The sequence below is a fragment of the Ascaphus truei genome, unplaced genomic scaffold (assembly GCF_040206685.1).
Source record: "Ascaphus truei isolate aAscTru1 unplaced genomic scaffold, aAscTru1.hap1 HAP1_SCAFFOLD_860, whole genome shotgun sequence".
Classification (NCBI taxonomy): Eukaryota; Metazoa; Chordata; class Amphibia; order Anura; family Ascaphidae; genus Ascaphus; species Ascaphus truei.
In genome coordinates, this window is record NW_027457199.1 from 116855 (window position 1) to 144318 (window position 27464).

A 27464-nucleotide genomic window follows, 5' to 3' on the forward strand; every position below is an offset into this window, starting at 1 on the left:
GACCGTGAGATGATATGTTATCACACGCCAATGCTATTTATACTAATAATGCCTCACTCACACGGCATAATGTGAGTGTTCTCCTGTAGCGGTATCTTGCTATCCCTCTGGTCAGCGATTGCAGACGAGAACAGGAAATATGTCTAAGGGTCACCTGGTAAATTAGGTGAAGGGAGGGGTTCGGAAGAATGAATAAAACCAAATACTCACACGGGCCAGAGCTCTGCATCAAAGACAGTCCACAGCCATCACAGAGGAGACAGAGGTGACGTGGTACCCCCCAATCCGGACGCGGAGACCAGGGACTCATTACCACTTACCACTCATTGACTTCCCTTGCTGTCTGCTTTTCTCTTAGAAGCAATTAGTTGCTTCTTTGTTTTTAGTCTTTACTTTCCTTTTTATATCATTGAATTTGTTTTTATTGTATTTTCTCCATTAAAGTATACACCTTTCCCTAGACTTCAGTGTCCCATAGTCTGTATATACCCCCCAGTATATACTGTATATACCACCAGCACACAGGTGGTTTCCACCACAGGATTCAGAAGCCAAAAGAAACTTTTACAAGTGTGTACTCACACTGGCCCGTGTGAGTATTTTGGTTTTATTCATTCTTTCGAATCCCTCCCTTCACCTAATTGACCAGGTGACCCTTAGACATATTTCCCGTTCTCTTCTGCAATCGCTGACCAGAGGGATAACAAGATACCGCTACAGGAGAGCACTCACATTATGCCGTGTGAGTGAGGCATTATTAGTATAAATAGCATTGACGTGTGATAACATATCATCTCACGGTCTCCCCCTGTATTGCAGTTAGTAATTACATGTGCATATCTAACTGCATTTTCATTTTTATGAGAGAAAAACTAACGTGAATGAGCCACGCATCCAACGGAGAACACCTGAAAGACAGCGAGGAACGAAGACAAGAAGAAGGATCTGCATCCCAAAGGAAGGCCCAGCGGCTAAAGAAACCTTGATGTGATAGAACTCACACAAGGCCGTGTGAGTTATCCCTTCACTTATACACTTTACTTTATGTACGCTCATCACCCTAGAAGTTTACTTCATAGACTGAAGGCTCAATAGAGGTGTTTTACACCACATTTGACCTTCAGCAGAAGGAAATACACTTTTAAAACTACCTTCCCTCATACTGTGCTCCCCCATCTCTCCCTGTGTTCCACTACCATTAAGGGTCCTGGACAGATCCTGTTGGGGTTTCGAGTCACACGAGGACATCACAAGACAATTACGAATTACTGGAAGGCTGTATTACACCCTTTTTTACTTCTTTATAGTCATTATAGACCTATTGCATACTACGGATAGAGATAGCGCCCGGGTATTTTTCCTATTATACCTTCCTGGAGGGCCAGCCTTCTTTTACCGACCGAGTTTAGGCCTTTAACATTCATTGAGATTAAATTTATTGCAGTTGTGTTAGCCATAGTTGAGATGGCTAAGGGGGTGGGATCCAGAGAGAAAGAGGAACGGGAGAAAGGGGAGGACAGCCATTTCTGGGAAAGCAGGGAGAGGAAGAGTGAGATTCCATTACTTTACCACTCAACATAAGAGGACATCACAACACACACTAAAATTTATCACAAGTTTACAACATCGCAATACGGATGGCTAGAAATTGATGGCAGATTAAGAACAACCTTGGCCTCCTGTTTTCCCATTCTCCTGCCCACTATAAAACCTGTAGCCCTATTAGATCCTTTGTTGGGAGGCTACTCCATGAAACCCCCACCCTTCCGTGAAGAACTTCCTCCCACTTCTCCTGAGCCTCCCACCATCCAGCTTCAGAACATGACCACTTGTATTTCTTCTCTAGCTCTGAATTACACTTCAGTCCTGTAACCCGTTATATAACATTTCCGTTATTTCTTCTCTCCAGGTGTTGCTCAGGAATTGTAAGAGACCAACCTCATCCCTCCCCTACGCCCTACCACCTCATCTCTCTCCCTCCCATCACTTTCCTTTAATACTTTATGATGTCCCTAATTCTTTCTGCCTCTCTCTCCTTCTCCAGCATTCTTACTTTCTACTCACGAGCCAACTGACTTCCTCTCTTTCCTTCTCATCTGCTTTCTGTGTAAACGTTATAGCTAGCATACTCTCCTATATCTGCCACCAGGCTATGTGCATTATGAAATCACGTGCCAGATACATAGCCGACCCGGTCCAACACCCAGTGACTGACTTGATTGTCAGAGAAATTGTAATAACTCAGAATTAAAAATAGATTGTATCCGAACAGATAAAACCTCGATCTCAGGAACCATCCTGCAAAATTTGGTTACGATATCTTGAGGCGTCCAAATGCAGAGCAGACACACGGACAATTTTCCAAAATATATAGGAAGATACAAGGAAAACCGACAGCACAATATGAAGTGAAATCAGAAAAACGTTACAAAATGAAAACGAGGACAACAACTCACAGCACAAACTTAGACCACAACATCTCATTAAACAAAAACAATATGATGGAATATATACAGACTGGCAGCTCACAAAACAGCTTGCACTTAATTACACAAAGTAGCACAAAGAGATTTGGTGAAATAACAAGAAGCAGACACACGATAAAGTTGGAACACACAATTTATTGCAGAGTGGCGTCCCACAAGGCAGCAGAACGTATTCACGCGACACAACTAGCAACAAAGGAAAGGGTTCTTTACAGTAAGGGCAGTTACAGTGTGGGATTCATTACCCATGGAGACTGTGATGGCAGATACAATAGATTTGTTCAAAAAAAAGGTTGGACATCTTTTTAGATGGGAAAGGTATACAGGGATATACCAAATAAGTATACATGGGAAGGATGTTGATCCAGGGAATATTCTTGGAGTTAGGAAGGAATTACTTTTTCCCCTTAATGGGGTTTTTTGTTTGCCTTCCTCTGGATCAATAAGTAAGTATAGATATAGGATAAAGTATCTGTTGTCTAAATTTAGCATAGGTTGAACTTGATGGACCTACGTCTTTTTTCAACCTGATCTACTATGTAACTATGTAACTAAACTAACGCAAAAGGGAATTGACAACACAACACACAACTACATCATTACGCAAAGTTACAACAAGAAAACCGTGACACACAGGCAGCACACAACACGGAGAATTTACACATAAAACTAGCAGTGTAACAATGATTAACCCCTTCTCTGCCAGAGAGGCCCGCAACACACTGCTGACTCAAAGTTCCAGCTTGTGACAACTTTAAAGATGGCGGTGCTTGGGTTCTTTCCTGTACCTGGAAGTTCCCCTTGTGAGTAGACATCAAGGGGTCGAAAAACTGCGATGGGTCCGGGACACCGACCCAAAATATCTTCTTAATCCTGCCAGTGAAAGAGGGTGAACGGGTAAGGGGAGTGAAGGAAGAGAGAATGAGGCAGAGGGAAGAGGAGAGAGGAGACCAGGGTGAAGGAAAGAAAGAAGGGAGAGAGGGAGGGACAGGGGGAAAAAAAGAGGTAGGAAGGAAGGGAAAAGAAGAGGAAGGACGGAAGGGAGGGAAAAGGAGGAATGAAGGAAGGGAAGAGAAGGGAAAAAAGAGGAAGGAAGGGAGGAAGGGAAAAGAGCAATGAAAGAAGGGAAGAGAAGAAGGGGAAAGGAAAGGAAGAGGAAGAAAGACAAAGAAGAGGAAGAAATGAAAGGGAAGATGAAGAAAGTTGGAAGGACGGGAAAAGAGGAAGGGAAAGAAAGGAAGAAAGGGAAAGGAGGAAGGAACAAGGAAGGGAAAGAAAGGAAGAAAGGGAAAGGAAGGGGAAGAAAAGGAAGAAAGGGAAAGAAATGAGTTTAAGATGTTGGAAACATTGTGTTTGGGAAGCAGCACCTGTCTGATGATCGGATGATAAGGGCGACTAATAAGAGAAAGATCCCAACAGCGATACAGGGAGCCAGCACCTGTGTGAGGAGGTGGGAGCCTGACAGAGAGGACACTGCAAGCAGAACACAGCAAAGCATGAGGGTCATCATATACTGTATATACACCCACATTACATACCCCTATATACTATATACTGATACACACACACATTTACAGTATACCACTATATACTGATACACATACATACTGTTATATACTGGTACACACAGATACACATTTATACCACTATATACTGAACACACATTTATAACACTATAAACTGGTACACACATTACATATTGTTATATTCTGATACACACACATTTATACCACTATACACTCATATGCACATTACATACTGTTATATACTGATACACATGTATACCGTTATATACTGATACACAAACATTTATACCACTATATACTGATACACCCACACACTTATATCACTATATACTCAACTTATACATACAGTACATTACTGTACATACGGATACACACATTACATACTGTTATATACTGTTTGCAGCAGGACCTTAACCCCGGTCTAATAGAAAGCCTGTATTGGTCTTAGAAAACCAGCAGGGAGCTGGTTAATTGCAACTAGAGACAATTATCCAGTTTCCACCTGGATCATCAGACAGGTAGAAAAGCTCCTGCTAGAACTGCAGGAGATCTCCTGAGCACGGAGGGACTGTGCTGCCAGAACATTTATTACACTAACACACACGTACACACCAGTATACACTGATACACACACATTTATACCACTATACATTAATACAGACACATTTATACCGCTAGACACTAATACAAACACATTTATTACACTATATACACACACATTAAACCACTATACACTAATACACAAATGAATACCACTATACAAATTTCTACCACTATACACTGATGCACACACATACCGATATACATTAACACACACACACACACACACACACACACACACACACACACACACACACACACACACACACACACACACACACACACACACACACACACACACACACCTATATTCACTGACACAAACGTACTGGATCCTATGCATGTAACGTTGCACGCACTGACATGTCACATGCTGAGCGAGGCTGGTACCTGCAGGAGGGGTTCTCCATTGCAAAGGCTGGCTCCAGTCACTCCACTTGCCCCCTCGGTAACGCTTCTGGGTCACCCGCACCTTGGCTATATACTGCGTGTCTGGGTGCAGCTGCCGCAGGGGCACCCACAGCTGATCTTGTCTCATGGGGAGACTCTGAGCAGCATGACAAAGGGAGAATGTGAAGTGCTGATCCGATGCCACCCACCACCTAACGCCCATCCTGACACGGAGGACAACCAACCATATTCCGAAGGCTCACCCAACACTGCTCCCTACTCATGGGAAAATCCTTGGAGGGTATGTAAGCGAGAAAGTGAGTGGTGACCTGACCCAATCATTATCCTATATCTGGCCCTAGACCCCACTGTACCCCCACACTAGTCTTGGCCTCCATCACAACCCTAACCTTTTGGTCAACACCAAGCATAGCTCTAACCCCACCCTATGTGAAACTTCAACCCGACTCTCTCTCAGGTGTGTATCCCAACACTGCCTTAACTTTAGCTTTTACTCAAACCCTATCCGATGATGTCCTAAATTGACCTCAATGCTACTCCATACCCGTGACTTTCTGTCTGACCCTCTCAGTACAAAACAAGGGTGCTCCTGGCTAAGTGAAATCAGATATCAGTGGTCCTGTGCTTGGTGCAATTGCAAAATGAATAAATTGTGCCATTAATAAAAAGTGGATATCAATACCGATTTATAATAAAATGCACATAAAATACATGTAATACAGTGATTAATACATTGATATGTTAAAGTGATAGTCCCAGCGATCAGGGCAATAAAGTGAAAATATGAAATAAATGGCAGCTAGTAAACCCTTTTCAAAACTTGTTCCCAAATTCTTCTGAACGTAGCGATCTTCAGAAACTTGGGGAGCGCAGGAACCGGAAACAAGAGGAATAGAGATCACGCAATGGTACAATATTGTGTGTAACACAATGTGTGTGTGTGTGTGTGTGTGTGTGTGTATAAAGCTGATCGAACCACGCTCACATTCTCTATATCAGATTTAGGCAAGACCCATCGTAGAAATCTTTCGGGTGGATTTAATTTTTTCTCTTCGGACGCAGGTATTATCTCTCCAGACCCATCTCAGAAAGTGAAAGAAAAAGTGCAATAGTGAAAATGGTAATGAATATAAAAGGTACTATATGTCTAAAAAAAATCCTCGGTGTACACCGACGCGTTTCACAGTTTAAAACAATCTGTATTTAGAAATGCAGAGCGTCTGCAGTCTCACCACCGCAGACCCTCATTTCTGATCCCCCTCCTGTGACTCAGTAGAAGAGGAGTGCAGAGGTACAATCAGGGAGAAATAGATTTGGGGGAAATAAACCTTGGCTTTTATTTAGCCCGTATCTTCAAACAATACAGCTTTGAGGCTGCGTCCATAGATGGACAAGCAGCGCTGAGGCGTGCGGACCCTCAGCGCAGAGCCCCTGCATCCTCAATGAGGATGCCTTGAGAGGGGGCTCACGCGAGCGTCCGCAGGCGTGCTCAGGCTTTGGAGTTTTCAGCCGAGCGCCAAGCTGTTTTTCAGCGCGCTGTCGGCTGAAAACATCCAATCAGTCTTAAGCAGCATCAACGTCATGGCGCCGTGACATTGACGTCAGTGCGTCGCGGGCGATTGGCCCAGCGACGTCACAGCCCCGCCTCCAACCACCTCCCCCCCCCCGGCTCCCTTCGTGCACGCTGGCTCGCCTGCAAGTCCGTGCAATCGCGCTGACTGAAGCAGGCGAGCCTCAGCATTAGCGCGCCTCCGCTCTCCCCACCCCTCTATGGCCCGGGCCTAAGGCAGCACACAAAACAAAACAGGCTGATCCCTGTGTATGGGCGAACTCACTCTCCCTTACCTATCTGCAGGGCTGGGAGGATAGGCCTCTTACCAACCTCTGACCCAAAGTCCACAGGTACTGTACCTGTTATCAGGGTCTCTTTGCCTCAGTCCGGGTCTGGGATGGTGTACATGGGGGGCACCCTCTGGCGGGTTCCAGGAACCGCTGTGTCCTGGTATAGAGGGGTTGGTTCCCTGGGATATCTCTCTGTCAGCACACACAGGCTTTTCTACCTGTCTGATGAGCCAGGTGGAGGCTGGTTAATTGTCTGTAGCTGCAATTAACCAGCTCCCTGCTGGACTCATCAGCCAGATTCCAGGCCCCCGTCGCAGAATCCAATCCTCTGGCATCCATCCTGATATTTTCAGTGACCATGCAATAGTGTACTGTGTAAGGAAAATTAAACCGTCCCATTCAAGCCCAAATTTCTCCTCACTAGAACATTTAGAAACTTGAACCCACAACAGTTTCTGGATGACCTTACCAACTGCCCTTGGTACAGAATCGATTTCATTCCCGACCCTGATTCTGCGCTCGACTATTTCCAATCCGAGTTCTTAAAACTCTGCGATACCCATGCTCCACTACGCAAAATAAGGGTACGGGGGGCCCACCTTCCATGGGTTATAACTGACCTTATAGCACTCTACCAGTTCAGGGATGCCTTGTGGAAAAGCTACAAAGTAACTGGCACTACCAAGGATCTCAATCACTACAGATGCCTGCGGAACATGTGCACAAGGCAAACAAGACACGCAAAAGCACAATATTACTCTGACAATCTCCACCAAAATACAACAAACCCAGCTAACTTCTGGAAGGTTATCAACAATATATTCCAGCCTTCTAGCCATCAACAACCAAGTAATATCACTAAGGGTGATTACTCTGACAAACCCCACTGACATCGCAAATGCATTCAATGATTACTTTGTGGGGTGTGCCACTAATTTATTAGCGAAACTCAGCTCAAACCACAAACCTGAATCTCATCCTGGGAGTACCCCTATAGTCCCACCCCCCTCCCAACACTGCCCACAATTTTCAATTTGGCCCAGTATCTGAAGAGGAGATTACACAAGCGCTCCTCAAACTAAAACTAAGCAGCCAATGTGGACCTGACTTACTACAATCTAGGTTCCTACGACTTGGTGCCCCAGCCATTGCCAAACCAATTGTTTCCATAGTCAACTCTATCCTGTCTGCAGGCCAAATCCCCAAGACCTGGAAAACTGCCAGAGTTGTCCCAATCTTCAAAAGTGGGGACAAAAACACTGTCTGAAAGTACAGGCCAATCTCACTTCTCCCAATTCTATCCAAAGTCATGGAAAAATGTGTCCACTCCCAATTAAGCGAGTACTATACCAAGACAAATTTCCCTAGCCAATTCCAATCTGGCTTTCGCCCCAAACACTCCACCGTAACTACCCTGCTAAAAGTTTGCAATGAAATCCAGTGTGGAATGGAACGGGGACAACTCACTGGTGCAGTATTCCTAGATTTTGCAAAGGCTTTTGATACTGTTGATCATGCTATCCTGCTTAACAAACTCCAGAGCTCTGGAATAGGGAAGCATGCTTTAAACTGGTTCCAGTCCTACCTATCAGGTAGATCCCAACATGTGTCCATCTCAGGCTCTAACTCCAACCCCCTGGGTATCACCTGTGGTGTCCCGCAAGGATCTGTTCTGGGACCCCTACTCTTCTCAGTGTTCATCAATGATCTTCCCACAGCTTGTTAGGAAGCCTCAATACACATGTATGCAGATGACACAATCCTATATGCACACAGCCATAGCCTCTCTGACCTTCAACACATACTTCAGTCTGACTTTTTGAGACTCGAAAACTGGATTTCCCACAACAAACTGTTTTTAAACACTGACAAGACTGTAACAATGGTATTTGGGACCAAGACTAAATTTTTAAAGCTTCCAGCGACTGAGCTCCAGATTAGAACCAACGCTAACACCACCCTAACCCCTGTTACTAGTTGTAAATACCTGGGCATATGGTTTGACTCCCACTTAACATTCGGGATGCACATTGATACCCTGACAACCAAGACCTATGCCAAACTAGGGGTACTTTACAGGAACAAATCCTCCCTAAGTCTCCTGGTCAGAAAGCATATCGCACAGCAGATGCTAATGCCAATTATTGACTATGGAGACATAGTATATGGCTCGGCACCTCAAACCCACTTTAGCAAACTTGACACCGTCTACAATTCAATTTGTCGTTTTGTTCTCCAATGCAACTACAACACACATCACTGTGAAATGCTCAAAGAACTAGATTGGTCATCACTCAAGTCTAGGCGCAAAGTTCACCTTTCCTGTCTTGCCTTCAAATACTTTCTGGGCAAGCTACCCAGCTACCTGAACAAGCTCCTCACCCCTACCACATGCAGCACTTATCATCTGAGATCAGACTCCAAAAGACTGTTCATGATCCCAAGGCTCAACAAAGTATCCGACCGCTCCTCCTCCTCTTACCGTGCACCCCAAAACTGGAACAACCTACCAGAGGCTCTCACATCCACCACAAGTTTAAGTTCTTTCAAATCTAAGGCTGTCTCACATTTTAATATGGTCTCTAACTGTTATATACGCCCATAATATATATTTTCTTTAACTGTGCATGCAATGTCTTGTATATAATGTATACCCTGTTCATTTATGTAACTGTATTTGTAACCATGTATTATTTGTCTTAACTCTGTGCCCAGGACATACTTGAAAACGAGAGGTAACTCTCAATGTATTACTGCCTGGTAAAACATTTTTATAAATAAATAAACAAGTACCATTTGCACGATTGCACCTATTCTTTCCCTTCCCTTTCTGAGATGGATCTGGAGGGATAATACCTGCATCATAAGAGACAATTAAACCCACCTGAAAGATTGCCACGATGGGTCTTGCCTAAACCTGATATAGAGAATGTGAGCGTGGATCGATCAGCTTTACACACACACACACACACACACGTGTTACACACAATATTGTACCATTGCGTGATCTCTAGTCTTCTTGTTTTTGGATTCGTAGCCTCTAAGCCCATGATATTTTGAGGCTTCCAACTTGGTATGGTCTCTCTGTGTAAAGACTAAGCCTCTCACCTCCCATGGTTCTTCACTGAGCTTGAACTGGATCTCATACTCTCTATTACCGGCCATATGCAGATAATGGTGACAGCTCCAGCTGAGGTTCCACTGGCCATCTGGGGTCGGGGCGATGTCCAGAGACTGGGGGGGATCCAAGCACACTGCAAAGAGAGGACAGAGACCCCACTAAAAGGAACCCTCCTCACTCAGGAAGAACAACAAGTAGACAAGGCAAAGGAGAGGAGTCCAGAGAGACTGAGATCCAGTGATGGGAGATTACTTTCCCTGTACTTCCTATAGGGGGCAGTGCTTCTGAGAGACCCTTCCCATATACCAACAGCGGTGGTCAGTGGATAGGTGGAGGTCCTTCCTTACAGTATTTTATTACGACCCTTCCCATACTCCTCCTGCATTTGGAAGTGTTATAGAGAGGCAGAACCCCACCTGAGGGGGGCTGTGCAGAGCTGAGGGGGTGGGACAGCTGGTACTTACGGTGATAAAAGGGAAACCATTCTGGTATACATGACGTGACTGTGACATTTGGGTCCCCTTCGGGGCTGCAGGTCACAGTGAGGTGGAGCGAATTAGATACGGTCACAGCATGCATGCTCTATATGGGGGGGAAGGGAGAAAAGTGCTGCAATGAAGGGGGTACACACAATGTATTAAACTTATTGCAGGAAAGAGGTTAATTTAAAATTAGTGTCCTGGCTTTGCAGTCCCCTCTGGCAGCGGAGAGGTTAAAATGCAAACTGAGACCACTCCCTTCCCCCCGCACATATGTTGTTGCTGAATGGAACATTCCGGAGGCATCATTGTCAATAGCGTATCCATGACAACAGCCGGGACCAATCAGGATGCTCCATTTCTGAAAGTTTCGTGAGCGTGGCAACTACTATACAGAAGGGAACATAGCGCTCTGATTGGTCAGATTTTGACTCACCTTCACACTGTTGTTCAGATATAGTTCACATCTTCGAGGGCTAACTCCGATGGGGAGGGAGCAGAGACCCATTATGTTGCTGTGAAAGAGGCAGAGAAAGATGCACCATCTTTTATTGCACCTGTGCCCTACTGTGAGACCAGCCTCTGAAGTGGGCAAATTCCCAGTGTCCCTTAATCTGTGAGCTCTTCAGGTCGGGGACTCATTGTACCTGTTAAAATTCTATGTACAACGCTACAGATACTGTCAGCGCTATATTAGTAGAACAAAATTGCTTCTGGTAACCCACAGTGTATAGTAAACATATAGTAAAATGTTGCCTTTGGTTATCTGAAGTCTCACTAACTGGAAGTATGTAGTCTTACCGCTCCCTATAACTCCTCCTATTACCCCATATAACCGCTCCCTATAACTCCTCCTATTACCCCATATAACCGCTCCCTATAACTCCTCCTATTACCCCATATAACCGCTGCCTATAACTCCTCCTATTACCCCATATAGCCCCTCCCTATAACTCCTCCTATTACCCCGTATAACTGCTCCCTATAACTCCCCTATTGCCCCATATAACCGCTCCCTATAACTCCTCCTATTGCCCCATATAACCGCTCCCTATAACTCCTCCTATTACCCCCTATAACCCCTCCCTATAACTCCCCTATTACCCCATATAACCGCTCCCTATAACTCCTCCTATTACCCCATATAACCGCTCCCTATAACTCCCCTATTACCCCATATAACCGCTCCCTATAACTCCTCCTATTACCCCATATAACCGCTCCCTCTAACTCCTCCTATTACCCCATATAACCACTCCCTATAACTCCTATCACCCCATATAACCGCTCCCTATAACTCCTTCTATTACCCCATATAACCGCTCCCTATAACTCCTTCTATTACCCCATATAACCTCTCCCTATAACTCCTTCTATTACCCCATATAACCGCTCCTTCTAACTCCTCCTATTACCCCATATAACCGCTCCCTATAACTCCTCCTATTACCCCATATAACCACTCCCTATAACCGCTCCCTATAACTCCTCCTATTACCACATATAACCTCTCCCTATAACTCCTCCTATTACCCCATATAACCACTCCCTATAACCGCTCCCTATAACTCCTCCTATTACCCCATATAACCACTCCCTATAACCGCTCCCTATAACTCCTCCTATTACCACATATAACCTCTCCCTATAACTCCTCCTATTACCCCATATAACCGCTCCTTCTAACTCCTCCTATTACCCCATATAACCGCTCCCTATACTCCTCCTATTACCTCATATAACCGCTCCTTCCAACTCCTCCTATTACCCCATAACCGCTCCCTATAACTCCTCCTATTACCCCATATACCCCCTCCCTATAACTCCTCCAGGATAGGCTGCAGGTGAGCTCCTGCAGGGGAGCCAGGATGGCCTTAGACCCAGGGGTTGGTGACTGTGTGTTGGAGATGGAAGTAGGAGAGGCTGCAGGCTGCAGCAGTGGTGTAGGCCTTGGTGAGGCTGAATGCAAGGTACAGGAGAGTTTGGAAAGAAAGGAAGGGGCAGAACAGAATCTGCTTAAGAAAGAAGAGAAACAAGCTTTATTGAAGAAGTATAACAGGAAGGTAGAAGAATTGGAAATAGAAAATATTAAATTAAAGCGATGTCGTGGTCGTGAGATAGACATGCGCAAGAAGCAAATAAATCATCTGCATGTTGAATTAACCCGGTTGGAGGTTGAGATTGCTAAAATAACAGGGGTTCCAGTCAAACAGAAACGTTCCCTTTTAAAAACTATTGAAATGCTAACCCACAGTGCTGAACAGGGTGCTGAGCAGGGTGCAGAGCGGGGCGCAGAGCAAAATGCTGAGCAGGGTGCAGAGCAAAGTGCAGAACAAGGCACAGATTCATATTGTGGAAACGGAAGCCAAAACCCCATTAAATGCTCTCAAGAAAAGATAAGTTTGGTGACGCCTACAAGAAGTGGGAGAGAAACTAGATCCCAGAACAAGTCTGCAAAGTCTAAAGATAAAACAGAGAACTTACCGTCGGAAAATTCTGATTCAGATCCTGACAGTTTAATTCCACCAACTGCCAAGAAAACCCCAAAGGGTAAAGCTGCAAAAAAAAAAGAAAGCAAAGGACCGGAGGCTAAAGGTTTCTACAGGAGAAGGTAACAGCCCTGGAATAGGGTCCAAAGACTTCAGGGAAGGGGACTCACCTCAGGGTGTATCAGACTGTGAGCAAGGATCTGTTCCAGAGCTTCCAGCATCCCTGGGTTTAATAGCAGAAGCAGCAGAAGATCTGATTAAAAGACCATTGCATGCAAAGAAAGCAGCAGACACCTGTGAGGTGGGGTTATCTCGGACTCCCACGCTGGGAGAAGTTAAAGAAATTACAAAGAAATCTGGAGAGCAGCAAAACAAGAACCTAGAAACTCTGAGAGGAGATCAGCTGGAAATGGAGTTCGTACCTGAGAGCAGTGAGCCAGAGAACCCATGCTCACCTGGACTTACAGAACCACCCCCCTGCTTATTAGCTGGTCCTGGGATTCAGAACTCTGAGAGAGGAGAACAGCAGGTGGTAATTAGCAGCAATGGAGACTGCATTAACCCTGTAGTGCCTGGGAGTTAAATTAAGGTTGTGGAGACTGAAAGTGCTGCTTCTATCCAAACAGTTTCTGATAATAGAGTGACCCAATCAGAAGATGGGGTAAAGCAAAGTAATGGCATTAAGGCAACCCCAGTTCACACAGCACCCCCCTCAGCCTGGAGTGGGAGATCCTTTGTGAGTGCTGTGACATGAAATGCACAACCTTTAAAAAGGAGGAATGTGGTAAGGTTGAGGTATAAAGGCAGTGAGGAGATGAAGCCTGACAGGATTTTTGTAGGAAAACATCTATTGAAAGAATCTTTGGGCTTCAGAGCAGACGACATTTATGCACTTATCCATGTTCCAGGTTCATGCGAATACGATGTCAGCTTTAAGAGACCTCAGGCTCTGGACTATTTCTGGACAAAATATGAGAGTCTTAAAAATTCAGAATTATGGAAGTCCTTTGCTGCTATTCCTGTGTCCAAACCGGAAACAAAGTCGGTGACAATTCTCTTCAGAAACGAATCAGTCCCAATATCAGATATTCTGATATGGCTTGGCAGACAATGCGAAGTACTGGCTCCACCTACAAGAATTATGGACACGAAAGAAATTTGGATTGGAGGTTGGAAAGTCCAAGTCAGACTTTGGTGACATGGCAATGTTACAAAGCATTTGCCCAACTCCTTCTTCATAGGAAGAGAAAAAGGAAATTGTTTTTACTATGGGCAGCCAACCTTGTGCCATGGATGTGATTCAGCCAGACATTTAAGCATGTCTTGTGATGTTCTAAAATGCAACTTGTGCCAGTCTTTGGGCCACGAGAGGGCAAGTTGTACAAACATCAGATGTAATTTATGCGATAAATTTGGACATTCATATACGAATTGCGCAGAAGCCTGGCATAATATTTCGAAAGTATGGGAGCAGGAAGTGGACTTCGAAGACAATGAAACACTTTACGACCGAGTCCTGAAAGTTGCAGACAGAATATGTCCGGATCCGCCTGCAGATGGGGTTGGTCTGGTTCAGCCTAGGGATAGCGCTTGCTTAGATCCTCCTGGGGACGGAGCTTGTCCTGGACCGCCTATAACTCCTCCTATTACCCCATATAACCTCTCCCTATAACTCCTCCTATTACCTTATATAACCGCTCCTTCTAACTCCTCCTATTACCCCATATAACCGCTCCCTATAACTCCTCCTATTACCCCATATAACCGCTGCCTATAACCGCTCCTAACTCCTCCTATTACCCCAGATAACCGCTCCCTATAACTCCTCCTATTACCTCATATAACCGCTCCTTCCAACTCCTCCTATTACCCCATATAACCGCTCCCTATAACTCCTCCTATTACCCCATATAACCGCTCCCTATAACTCCTCCTATTACCTCATATAACCGCTCCTAACTCCTCCTATTACCCCATATAACCACTCCCTATAACTCCTCCTATTGCCCCATATAACAACTCCCTATAACTCCTCCTATTGCCCCATATAACTTCTCTATAACTCATCCTATTACCCCATATAACACCTCCCTATAACTCATCCTATTACCCCATATAACTGCTCCCTATATCTTCTCCTATTACCCCATTTAACCTCTCCCTATAACTTCTCCTATTACCCCATATAACCGCTCCCTATAACTTCTCCTATTGCCCCATATAACCCCTCCCTATAACTCCCCCTATTGCCCCATATAACCTCTCCCTATAACTCCTCTTATTACCCCATATAACCGCTCCCTATAACTCCTCCTATTACCCCATATAACCACTCCCTATAACTCCCCCTATTGCCCCATATAACCCCTCCCTATAACTCCTATTGCACCATATAACCCCTCCCTATAACTCCTCCTATTACCCCATATAACCGCTCCCTATAAACCCTCCTATTACCCCATATAACCGCTCCCTATAACTCCTCCTATTACCCCATATAACCACTCCCTATAACTCCTCCTATTACCCCATATAACCCCTCCCTATAACTCCTCCTATTACCCCATATAACCCCTCCCTAGATGACCTCTTCTCCTTGCTGTAATGATAACTGAAGCATGACCTGTTTCCTACCCTCTGTGTAACCCTCCTGCCCCCTCTGTAACCCTCCTGCCCCTGTTAACCTTCCCAAGGCTCCGCTAGAAATAAGACAGGTGAACTCACTCCTCGTCGTCCGTAACAACTGCCCTTACAGAGCATGGGGAAGAGGTCCACTGATTTCCTGCATCCCATGAACAGGACAGGCGATCCCACAAGTTATAAGTGCAGTCCAGGCCTGGAAATCCGGCTGTAATAGTGAGCAGAAAGAGGGAGGAAAAATAATATATATATTAACACACACATTCCTTTTGTTGTACACATTTGCCACGGCCAGTAGCACTCTTTTTGACATAAATATATATTCATGATGTGGGGGGTGTAGGAGTTTGAGCGTGCTGGGAATGTGTGTTAATCTATGTCTGACTGGTAGCAGTTGTATGGAGGTAGGTGGCACCTCCCCCCAGAGCTCACTCCTTCCCCCAGAGCTCACTCCTCACCTTTTTAACTTTGCTGCAAAGAACAGGATCTACAATGGTTGCTTCCCCTCATACAGAGGTAAAGGGAAGGGTTTACAGTGTAGTGTAGGACCTGCATTATTGGTTATACCTTGACATGGTATGCAGGCTTAGGACGCTTTGGCCAAAGGGTTTAAAATATTATTATTATTATTGAAGTATTTAAACTTTATACTCAATACTTTATATGTTTTGTCAATTGGATGTAGCATTGGGCAATAAAATAGTAGGATAAGCAGGGCTCTGATCAGGACTTCATGCATGTGAAAATAGATGTGTTTATTTTATTAAAAGTCAACAACTTAGACCTCTCAAGAAGTCCTGAGTAGTGCCCTGTTAATTCTACTACAGACACACACGCACACACGCACAAAAGAAGCTCATATAAATATCAGCCCCAGATTGTAAGTGGCTTTCTACTATTTGCGTATAACAAAAGACAGGGGAGCCCAATGCTACATCCAATTGACAAAACATATGGTAATAAGTATAACGTTTAAATACTTCAATAATAATAATAATTACTTGGTTATTTAGTTTAACCCTTTGGCCAAAGCGTCGTAAGCCTGCATACCAAACGTCAAGGTATAACCAAAAAATATTTGCGTAGGATACACACACACAGTACTTCACCATGCTCTGATGTTGTGCTACGAAGATTTCATTGATACTCCATGATACTCGCCTTTCACATTCTGGGGTAAAGATCAAGACATTCATCCATCTACAGTATTACTTAACATTGCACAGCAACAATGGGCACCGTTATGTCCCCCTCCTGAGTTAGCGCTTCAGTCTGCCAGATAAACATTTCGGTCTCTCCTGAGGACCTAGTGTCGGACCTCTGACTGAAGCAGCTACTTAGAGTAGGGACATATTAGTGTATATAGTCCATGCACTAGGATTTATTGTGGATTGTATTTGTACACTTGTTGATATTCTGAAACCAGGGTCACGTGTGATGTGTGAATGGCCCCCCGATAGCATTAACTCAGCCCCCTTTCCAAATCACTCCAAGTCCTATTATATTTCCTTCACGTTATTGGAAAAGGCAGCAGAATACAGGTTCTTGTGAATGGTGTGTAGTAGTGATTTGTAGTTAGAAGCAGGTAGAAAGAGATGGCCTTGCCATAGGAGAGTAACAGAGATGCGTGCTGTACTCACTGTCTGCAGGGTGGAAAAGGAAGTGAGGAGCAATGTGGGTAAAAGGAATAGTCTAGGGACAGACTATCTGTGAACAAAACAGGGGGGAGGGCAGACTAGCCCATTCTGGTGAGGATCTCAGAGGCTGCAGTAGCAACTCACTGATTACTTGCCCAGAGGCAAGAAATGCAACATTGTTACATATCACACAGGCACAGTGTGTGTGTGCAAACTCCATGCAGCTGAAATAAGAACTGACAGGCAGAAGCTGCAAAGGAAAGAGGAGGGTGAAACAGGGATGTGATTCTCGTTCCATGACAGTTGAACCTGTTCATTGTATATTGTAGATCACCTTTTGTACTTTTACTCTGTGTGTATATGTTGGTTGTGCACTTTAATAGAGAGAATATATATATATATATATATATATATATATATATATATATATATATATATATACTAGCTGAGAGACCCGGCGTTGCCCGGGATGTAAATGCGTAATAGGTAGTATTATTTATAAATCGTGGAACAATAGGTGAGTATTTGTTGTAAAGGTTGGATAATAATGTTGAAAAGAAAGATGGAATAAAATGTAATACGATGTTGTTTAAAAATGGTTTATTGTAAACACACCACAGTACAATGTATATTTTGGTGACATAACAGATGTAAAAATGTGAGGCGTGTGTCTTGCTAGGGTGTGAGGCGGCAGGTGGCGCGTGGGTTGTGAGTGCTGTCTGTGAGTGGGGGGAGAAAGGGGAGCGGGGGGGGAGAAAGGGGAGTGGGGAGAAAGGGGAGTGGGGAGAAAGGGGAGCGGGGGGGGGGAGAAAGGGGAGAGGGGGGGGAGAAAGGGGAGCGGGGGGGGAGAAAGGGGAGCGGGGGGGGAGAAAGGGGAGCGGGGGGGAGAAAGGGGAGCGGGGGGGGAGAAAGGGGAGCGGGGGGGAGAAAGGGGAGCGGGGGGGGAAAGGGGAGTGGGGGGGGAGAAAGGGGAGCGGGGGGGGGGAGAAAGGGGAGCGGGGGGGGGGAGAAAGGGGAGCGGGGGGGAGAAAGGTGAGCGGGGGGGGGAGAAAGGGGAGCGGGGGGGGGAGAAAGGGGAGCGGGGGGGGGAGAAAGGGGAGCGGGGGGGGGAAAGGGGAGCGGGGGGGGGGAGAAAGGGGAGCGGGGGGGGAGAAAGGGGAGCGGGGGGGAGAAAGGGGAGGGGGGGGAAAGGGGAGCGGGGGGGGAGAAAGGGGAGCGGGGGGGGGGGGAGCCGGCTTTGGCCGTGAGTTACATTTAGCACTAGGAAAAGGGGGGGAGAGGGGGGGAAAAGGGGGGTGGAGAGGGGGGGAAAAGGAGGGGAGGGGGCGGGGGAAAAGCAGGGGGGGACAGTGGACAGGAGGGGGGGGGACAGTGGCCGGGGGGAGGGGGCGGGGACAGTGGGCGGGTGGGGGGGGGACAGTGGAAAGGACAGTGGACAGGAGGGGATGGGAGGGGGGGGAGAGTGGACAGGAGGGGATGGGAGGGGGGGAGAGTGGACAGGAGGGGGGGAGAGTGGACAGGAGGGGGGGGAGAGTGGACAGGGGGGGGACAGGTGAAAGGACAGTGGACAGGAGGGGATGGGAGGGGGGGAGAGTGAACAGGAGGGGGGGGAGAGTGGACAGGAGGGGGGGAGAGTGGACAGGGGGGGGTGACAGTGGACAGGAGGGGGGGTGACAGTGGACAGGAGGGGGTGACAGTGGACAGGAGGGGGGGTGACAGTGGACAGGAGGGGGGGGGGCAGTGGACAGGAGGGGGGTTGGTTTGCTTTAAATTGACGGGTCCCTCCTCTCCACTCCCCCTGTATCTTTCTCTGCTCCTGACCCCCCCCCCCCCCCATGTCTAGCTCCGGTCCCCACTCTACAGTGTCTGAGACAGAGTGTAACACACACACACACACACACACACACACACACACACACACACACACAGTGTCTCACACACACACTGTCACGCTGTGACACACACACACACACACACACACTCACTCACACACTCACCTCTCCTTCTGGCCGCCGCCATGTTAGTTAGTCCGCGAGGGAGGGAGGAAAGGGTCCTTCCGTCCGCCGCCATCTTAGGTGCCGCGTGGCAGCGGTAGGCTGCCCTGGCCAATGCCTGTCCCCGCGCCAGGGAGGTGAGCGGGAGGGAGGTGACCGGGAGGGAGGTGAGGGGAGGTGAGCGGCAGGTGAGGGGAGGTGAGCAGGAGGTGAGGGAGCGGGAGGTGAGGGGAGGGAGCGGGAGGTGAGGGGAGGCAGCGGCAGGCTGCCCTGCCCACTGCCTGTCCCCGCGCCGGGGAGGTGAGTGGAGCGGGAGGTGAGTAGAGGGAGCGGGAGGTGAGTGGAGGCAGCGGCAGGCTGCCCTGCCCACTGCCTGTCCCCGCGCCGGGGAGGTGAGTGGAGCGGGAGGTGAGTGGAGGGAGCGGGAGGTGAGTGGAGGCAGTGGCAGGCTGCCCTGCCCACTGCCTGTCCCCGCGCCGGGGAGGGAGTGGAGAGGGAGGTGAGTGGAGCGGGAGGTGGAGGGAGTTGAGCGGGAGGGAGGTGAGTGGAGCGGGAGGTGGAGGGAGGTGAGTGGAGAGGGAGGTGAGTGTGATGGGGGGGGGAGAGGACAGAGAGAGGTGTGTGTGTGTGTGTGTGTGTGTGTCCCTGTGTGTCCTTTGGCCCGTCACTCCGCCTCAGGCCAATGAGAGGTGTGCGGGGGCGGGCGGGCCAAGGGACCAATGAGATTGCCGCTAGGGACGCAGACATACAGTGCTTTCAGAAATATATAGTAGATATATATATATATATTTTGCAGGACTGTGCAGCCACCTACGGGGTGGAATCGAAGTAGCTATTTTGGTGAGGGAAACGGAGTCCCAGCGCCTTATCTTTAGGAAAGCACAAGAGGCGCCCGATAGTGATGATAAAATGACCAGGAACATGGCTGAATACCGAGTGGGAGAGAAGCGGGTCATAAACCCCGCTGCAGTGCCGGTGAGCCGAGCGCTTCCAGTAGCGGACTCTTCCCAAGCCACCAAGCCATGGTGGAGTCAGCCAGGTGCTGCAGCCAAGATGGCAGAGGATGCCCACGAGGGCCGGTGCTCCCGGGGAGACCGGACGGACCATCCGCGGATGGAATGCCCCAAAGTATCCTGCTCGAGTAACCCCAATCCGAGGCAACGTTCCCCAGCTACAGGGCTGACAGCCTACGAGAGGCTGCCCCCAGCAAAGGAACAGACAGCAGCCGTGCAGCCGGAGAAGCAGAGGACCCAGCCAGCGGTCCCTCCAGCAGCTACTATCGGCGCGGAGATGCAGCGTGACGGGCAGCAGAGTGCAGCCACTCTGGGAAGGAGTGGGGAGAATCTGAGAGACTGTGCCAGCTGGAGATACATGTCAGAGTGCTGTGTGATCAGCTCTCTGATATCCTGGACGAGAAGCGGACAGGGCAAACCTTCTTGAAGCAGGCCCCTGCACCTAGCGAGGCTAGAGTCTGCTCCCCAGGCCCCTGCACCTAGCGAGGCTAGAGTCTACTCCCCAGGCCCCTGCACCTAGCGAGGCTAGAGTCTGCTCCCCAGGCCCCTGCACCTAGCGAGGCTAGAGTCTGCTCCCCAGGCCCTTGCACCTAGCGAGGCTAGAGTCTGCTCCCCAGGCCCCTGCACCTAGCGAGGCTAGAGTCTGCTCCCCAGGCCCCTGCACCTAGAGGGGCTAGAGTCTGCTCCCCAGGCCCCTGCACCTAGAGGGGCTAGAGTCTGCTCCCCAGGCCCCTGCACCTAGCGAGGCTAGAGACTACTCCCCAGGCCCCTGCACCTAGCGAGGCTAGAGACTGCTCCCCAGGCCCCTGCACCTAGCAGTGCTAGAGTCTGCTCCCCAGGCCCCTGCACCTAGCGAGGCTAGAGTCTGCTCCCCAGGCCCCTGCACCTAGCGAGGCTAGAGTCTGCTCCCCAGGCCCCTGCACCTAGCGAGGCTAGAGTCTGCTCCCCAGGCCCCCAGTTGGTATTGTATCTTTTTTTGTGCATCTTTGTTTTTTGTCTGCTGGCGTGCCAGAATAAACCTCATGTTATTCAACATCTTTGCCCTATCTGATGTTAGTGTGTAGAGGGGTGTATAGTGAGATATTAGGGTGAGATGTAAGGAGGGGCAGAGGAAGGTATAGTGAGAGATTAGGGTGAGATGTAAGGAGGGGCAGAGGAGTGTATAGTGAGATATTAGGGTGAGATGTAAGGAGGGACAGAGGAGGATATAGTGAGAGATTAGGGTGAGATGTAAGGAGGGGCAGAGGAGTGTATAGTGAGATATTAGGGTGAGATATAAGGAGGGGCAGAGGAGGGTATAGTGAGATATTAGGGTGAGATGTAAGAAGGGGCAGAGGAGTGTATAGTGAGATATTAGGGTGAGATATAAGGAGGGGCAGAGGAAGGTATAGTGAGATATTAGGGTGAGATGTAAGGAGGGGCAGAGGAGGGTAAAGCCTTAAAAGTGAGGAGGAGAATTGAGTGTGTGATACAGGATTTGATTGGAAGCCAGGAGAGGGATTTCAGCCGGGGAGACGCTGAGACAGATTTAGGAAAGAGTAGAGTGATTCTGGCAGCAGCGTTTAGGATAGATTGTAGGGGAGACAGGTGAGAGGCAGGAAGGCCGGACAGCAGGAAGTTACAGTAATCGAGACGGGAGAGAATGAGGGTCTGTGTCAGAGTTTTAGTAGTCGAGCAACAGAGGAAAGGGCGTATCTTTGTAATGTTACAGAGGTAAAAATGAAAGGTTTTAGCTACCTTTTGAATGTGTGAGAGCAGTCGAGTGTGACCCCTAAGCAGCGTGCTTGGGCTACTGGTTGAATGATAGTACTTCCAACAGTAATGTGGAAGGAGGCTCCGTCTTTGACATGTTAAGTTTAAGTCGGTGGAGGACCATCCAGGATGATATAGCAGAGAGACATTCAGAAACTTTAGTCTGTATAGCAGGTGTAAGGTCAGGAGTTGAAAAGTAAATTTGTGTCATCAGCATAGAAGTGATTTTTGAACCCGAGAGATGTGATTAGGTCACCTAGAGAGAGTGTGTACAGAGAAAAGAGAAGAGGTCCCAGGACAGAGCCCTGGGGTACCCCCACAGTGAGATTGATAGAGGAGGAGGTGTTAGCAGAAGAGACACTGAAAGTACGATGGGAGAGGTAAGAGGAGATCCAGGATAGAGCTTTGTTACGATTACCAAGAGTATGGAGAATGTGAAGGAAAAGAGGGTGTTGCCTTAAAAGTGAGGAGGAGAATTGAGTGTGTGTCCGGGATTTGACAGGAAGCCAGGAGAGGGATTTCATGAGGGGAGATGCTGAGACAGATTTAGGAAAGAGTAGAGTGATTCTGGGAGCAGCGTTTAGGATAGATTGTAGGGGAGACAGGTGAGAGGTAGGAAGGCCGGACAGCAGGAGGTTGCATTAGTCGCACAGTACATACAGTATATCACATTTTAATACGTGTGGTACAGTGTGTAACTCTTAACTCCTATGTTATCACAAACCCCGCTGCTCACACACACACACACACACACACACACACACACACACACACAATTCCTTGATACATGGACTTTAAGCATATCCAAGTGCCTTAGCAGCAATGTTACCGCATCCTCAGGCGTTAGAGTTAGTAGCAACCACATTTCTTTCTTTTACAGGAGGGCCCCACTAATACGGCGGGTTCCGTTCTGAGGACCCGCCGGAAAGCGAAAATCGCCGGAAAGTGGAACTGGCGATTTTAGTTAGGTGCGTATGCGCAGACTGGCAATGCGCCAATCTGCGCATGCGCGACAGAAGGAAACCCCTCCATTCCGCGCATGCGCGACCCCTGGACGGCCCGTTCTGCGCATGTGCGACCCCTGGACGGCCCGTTCTGCGCATGTGCGACCCCTGGACGGCCCGTTCTGCGCATGCGCGACCCCTGGCCGGCCCCTTCTGCGCATGCCGTATCGGCGGATCGCCTAAAAGCGGAGTGCCAAGAAGCGGGGCCCTGCTGTACATCACTACACTTAGAAAACAAAATCATTTTCTGAAGCTGTCGCAGCGTCACTGAAAGAGTCGCCCAAACAAACCCTGATCACGCCCCTTTACACGCCCTGCGCGTTAGGAGATCAGGAACAAGACCCCGAAACTCCGTCAAAGTCATTATTAAAGTAAATGTGCGTTAGGGAATAAAAGGAGACATTTTCTTTTAAATAAATCTATAAATACCAAAGCTTAGGTTTGGAAATCAAAAAGCAGCGGTACTGCTTCGCTGCTCCAGCACATTTGGTCGTGCCTGTTTCGCCGTGACCCCGCCGCCGTGAAGCCGCAGGTGACCCCGCCGCCGTGAAGCCGCAGGTGACCCCGCCGCCATAAAGCCGCAGGTGACCCCGCCGCCGTGAAGCCGCAAGTGACCCCGCCGCCGTGAAGCCGCAGGTGACCCCGCCGCCGTGAAGCCGCAGGTGACCCCGCTGCCGTGAAGCCGCAGGTGACCCCGCCGCCATAAAGCCGCAAGTGACCCCGCCGCCGTGAAGTCGCAAGTGACCCCGCCGCCGTGAAGCCGCAGGTGACCCCGCCGCCGTGAAGCCGCAGGTGACCCCGCCGCCGTGAAGCCGCAGGTGACCCCGCCGCCATAAAGCCGCAGGTGACCCCGCCGCCGTGAAGCCGCAGGTGACCCCGCCGCCGTGAAGCCGCAGGTGACCCCGCCGCCGTGAAGCCGCAGGTGACCCCGCCGCCGTGAAGCCGCAGGTGACCCCGCTGCCGTGAAGCCGCAGGTGACCCCGCTGCCGTGAAGCCGCAGGTGACCCCGCCGCCATAAAGCCGCAAGTGACCCCGCCGCCGTGAAGTCGCAAGTGACCCCGCCGCCGTGAAGCCGCAGGTGACCCCGCCGCCGTGAAGCCGCAGGTGACCCCGCTGCCGTGAAGCCGCAGGTGACCCCGCCGCCGTGAAGCCGCAGGTGACCCCGCCGCCGTGAAGTCGCAAGTGACCCCGCCGCCGTGAAGCCGCAGGTGACCCCGCCGCCGTGAAGCCGCAGGTGACCCCGCCGCCGTGAAGCCGCAGGTGACCCCGCTGCCGTGAAGCCGCAGGTGACCCCGCCGCCGTGAAGCCGCAGGTGACCCCGCCGCCATAAAGCCGCAGGTGACCCCGCCGCCGTGAAGCCGCAGGTGACCCCGCCGCCGTGAAGCCGCAGGTGACCCCGCCGCCGTGAAGCCGCAAGTGACCCCGCCGCCGTGAAGCCGCAGGTGACCCCGCCGCCATAAAGCCGCAAGTGACCCCGCCGCCGTGAAGTCGCAAGTGACCCCGCCGCCGTGAAGCCGCAGGTGACCCCGCCGCCGTGAAGCCGCAGGTGACCCCGCTGCCGTGAAGCCGCAGGTGACCCCGCCGCCGTGAAGCCGCAGGTGACCCCGCCGCCGTGAAGCCGCAGGTGACCCCGCCGCCGTGAAGCCGCAGGTGACCCCGCCGCCGTGACACTCAGCCGTCGGCCTCTTTGTCGCCAAGGTAAGTCCTTAACCTTAGCTATTGGCCTAAAACCCCCTAATGTTAACCTCTAATACTAACGCTACCCCCTACCCTAAAAACCTTAACCCCTCACCCTAAAAACCCTGCATGTATTATGTATGTAGTCTCTGCAGAGCATCGCACACAGGCGCAGGTCTGCATGTATTGTGTATGTAGTCTCTGCAGAGCATCGCACACAGTCTGCATGTAATATGTATGTAGTCTCTGCAGAACATTGCACACAGGGGCAGGTCTGCATGTATTATGTAAGTAGTCCCTGCAGAGCATCGCACACAGGGGCAGGTCTGCATGTATTATGTATGTAGTCTCTGCAGAGCATCGCACACAGGCGCAGGTCTGCATGTATTGTGTATGTAGTCTCTGCAGAGCATCGCACACAGTCTGCATGTAATATGTATGTAGTCTCTGCAGAACATTGCACACAGGGGCAGGTCTGCATGTATTATGTAAGTAGTCCCTGCAGAGCATCGCACACAGGGGCAGGTCTGCATGTATTATGTATGTAGTCTCTGCAGAGCATCGCACACAGGCGCAGGTCTGCATGAAATTATGTATGTAGTCTCTGCAGAACATTGCACACAGGGGCAGGTCTGCATGTATTATGTATGTAGTCTCTGCAGAGCATCACACACAGGGGCAGGTCTGCATGTACTATGTATGTAGTCTCTGCAGAGCATCGCACACAGGCGCAGGTCTGCATGTATTATGTATGTAGTCCCTGCAGAGCATCGCACACAGGGGCAGGTCTGCATGTATTATGTATGTAGTCTCTGCAGAGCATTACACACAGGGGCTGGTCTGCATGTATTATGTAAGTAGTCTCTGCAGAGCATCGCACACACACACACACACGCAAACTGCTAGAGCAGCCAGCAATGTCTGCGTGTCCTGCTCCCCTTGGAGCGATGCAGTAAATGCCCCGGGTGGGGTAGTACTTACCTAGGACCAACGACTGTAGGAACAGGACCACCCCGAGGGGAAGCAGGTAACCCTGTGCTTGCCAGCGGCGTGACATGCTGCAGAGAGAACGGGACAGGTTCAAAGAGGGGGAGAGAGGAGGAGAAGAGAAAGAAGGGGGAGAATTGGGGAGAAAGAAGAGAGAAGGGGGCATTAGGAAGAGAGAAGTGGGGAATTGGGGAGAGAGGGAGAGAGAAAGGGAGAATTGTGGAGAAGAGGGAGTGAGAGAAGGTGGAGAATTGGGGAGAGGTGGGGGAGAGAGAGGAGAATTGGGGAGAAGGGGAATAGGTGAGGAAGAGAGAGAAGGGGAAGGATTGGGGAGAAGGGTGAGAGGTGGGCGAGAGAGAGAAGGAGGAGATTTGAGGAGAAGAGGGTTAAGGGGGAAAGGGGGAGAGAGAGTGAGAGAAGTGGGAGAGGTGCAGGAGAGACGGAAGAGAATTGGGGAGAAGGGGGAGAAGAGGGAGAGACAGAAGGGGAAGAATTGGGGAGAAGGGTTTAGAGGGAGAGAAAGAATGGGGAGAATTGGGGAGAGAGTGAGGAGCAATAATTGGGTAGAAGGGGGAGAGGGGGAGAGAGAGAGAAGGGGAGGATAGGAGATAGGGGGTATGGAACTGAGGATGGGCTGAGAGAGGAAAGAAAAATGATGGGATGTAAATAGAGAAATTAGGGAGAGAGTGGAGGAGCAGAGGTAACCTCACTCCAGAGTGCCTTATTGCTGCTGTCGGCCCTTCCACAAATACACCCCCAGCACCAGGGTGCACTTATGTATCAGGTTATAATAAAGTTTGGGGGAGATGTTTCTGTCCCTGTATCAGGAATATACTTTGTATCAGACTGTGCACCCCCATCTCTGCTATTGTGCCTGGGGGGGGATTGCAAAGCATTCAGTGACGTCTCATTCCCCTCTCTCCCCCTTTATCTCTCTTTTCTGTTTTACACAGTCAGTCTCTCTCTCCTTTCTCTTACACCCCTCTCTCTTACACCCCTCTCTCTCCTCTCTCTTACACCCCTCTCTCTCTTGTCTCCCCCCTTCTTTCGCTCATACATCTGTCTCTCCCCTCTTACACATCTCCCCCCTTCTCTCTCACCCACATCTGTCTCTTTCCCAATCTCTTACATATTTGTTTATCGCCTCTCACACCCTCACACACACACACACCCCTGTCTCTTTCCCAATCTCCTACACCCCTCTCTCTCTCACACACATACACACCTGTCTCTTTCCCAATCTCGTACACTAGCGGTGCGCAAACTGGGGGGCGCAACCCCCAGGAGGGGCACGAGACTGCCTGCGGGGGGCGGGGGGTTTACAGAGGCCCTGCGCGCTTCCCAAAGGCACTTAAATTAAGTGCAGAGGGAGCTGCAGGGCCTCTGTAAACCTACTTACCTTGGCTCCACACACGTCGCCATGGCAACTTAACGTCATGACGCCGGAGCCGAGGTAATTGGGGGTGAGGGGAGGCGCGGGGGTGAAGTGACCGTCAGCATGGGGGCACAGGGAAAAAAAATTGCGCCCCCCTGTGCTACACCCGTCTCTCTCTCTCTCACACACACGTCTCTTTCCCAATCTCCTACACCCCTCACACACATGTCTTTTCCCCCAATCTCCTACATACACCTGTCTCTTCCCAATCTCCTACACATCTGTTTCTTTCCCAATCTGCTTCACCTGTCTCTCCCCCCCCTTCCTCTCTCCCGCCCCCCGTCCTCTCTCCCCCCCTCACCTGCCCGTCCTCGCCCCCTCCGAAGGTCTCCCCCTTGCTGTTAGCCTGGTTCTGCTATCCTGTCCTCTCA

The 27464-nt window shown here is 49.4% G+C and overlaps 1 protein-coding gene across 1 annotated transcript; it reads right to left on the reverse strand.

Annotated features, from left to right (window-relative positions):
- Nucleotides 1-656: 656 nt before the first annotated feature.
- LOC142486426 (interleukin-2 receptor subunit beta-like) lies at nucleotides 657-27464 on the reverse strand. Its single transcript, XM_075585015.1, has 11 exons — nucleotides 27395-27464; nucleotides 25653-25729; nucleotides 15679-15802; nucleotides 10902-10980; nucleotides 10451-10568; nucleotides 9974-10119; nucleotides 5003-5159; nucleotides 3854-3959; nucleotides 3275-3359; nucleotides 1370-1526; nucleotides 657-688 (listed from the first exon to the last, which is right to left on the reverse strand). The coding sequence occupies exons 2-11, from the start codon at nucleotides 25726-25728 to the stop codon at nucleotides 657-659; spliced, it is 1080 nt and encodes a 359-aa protein (XP_075441130.1). The 5' UTR covers nucleotide 25729; nucleotides 27395-27464.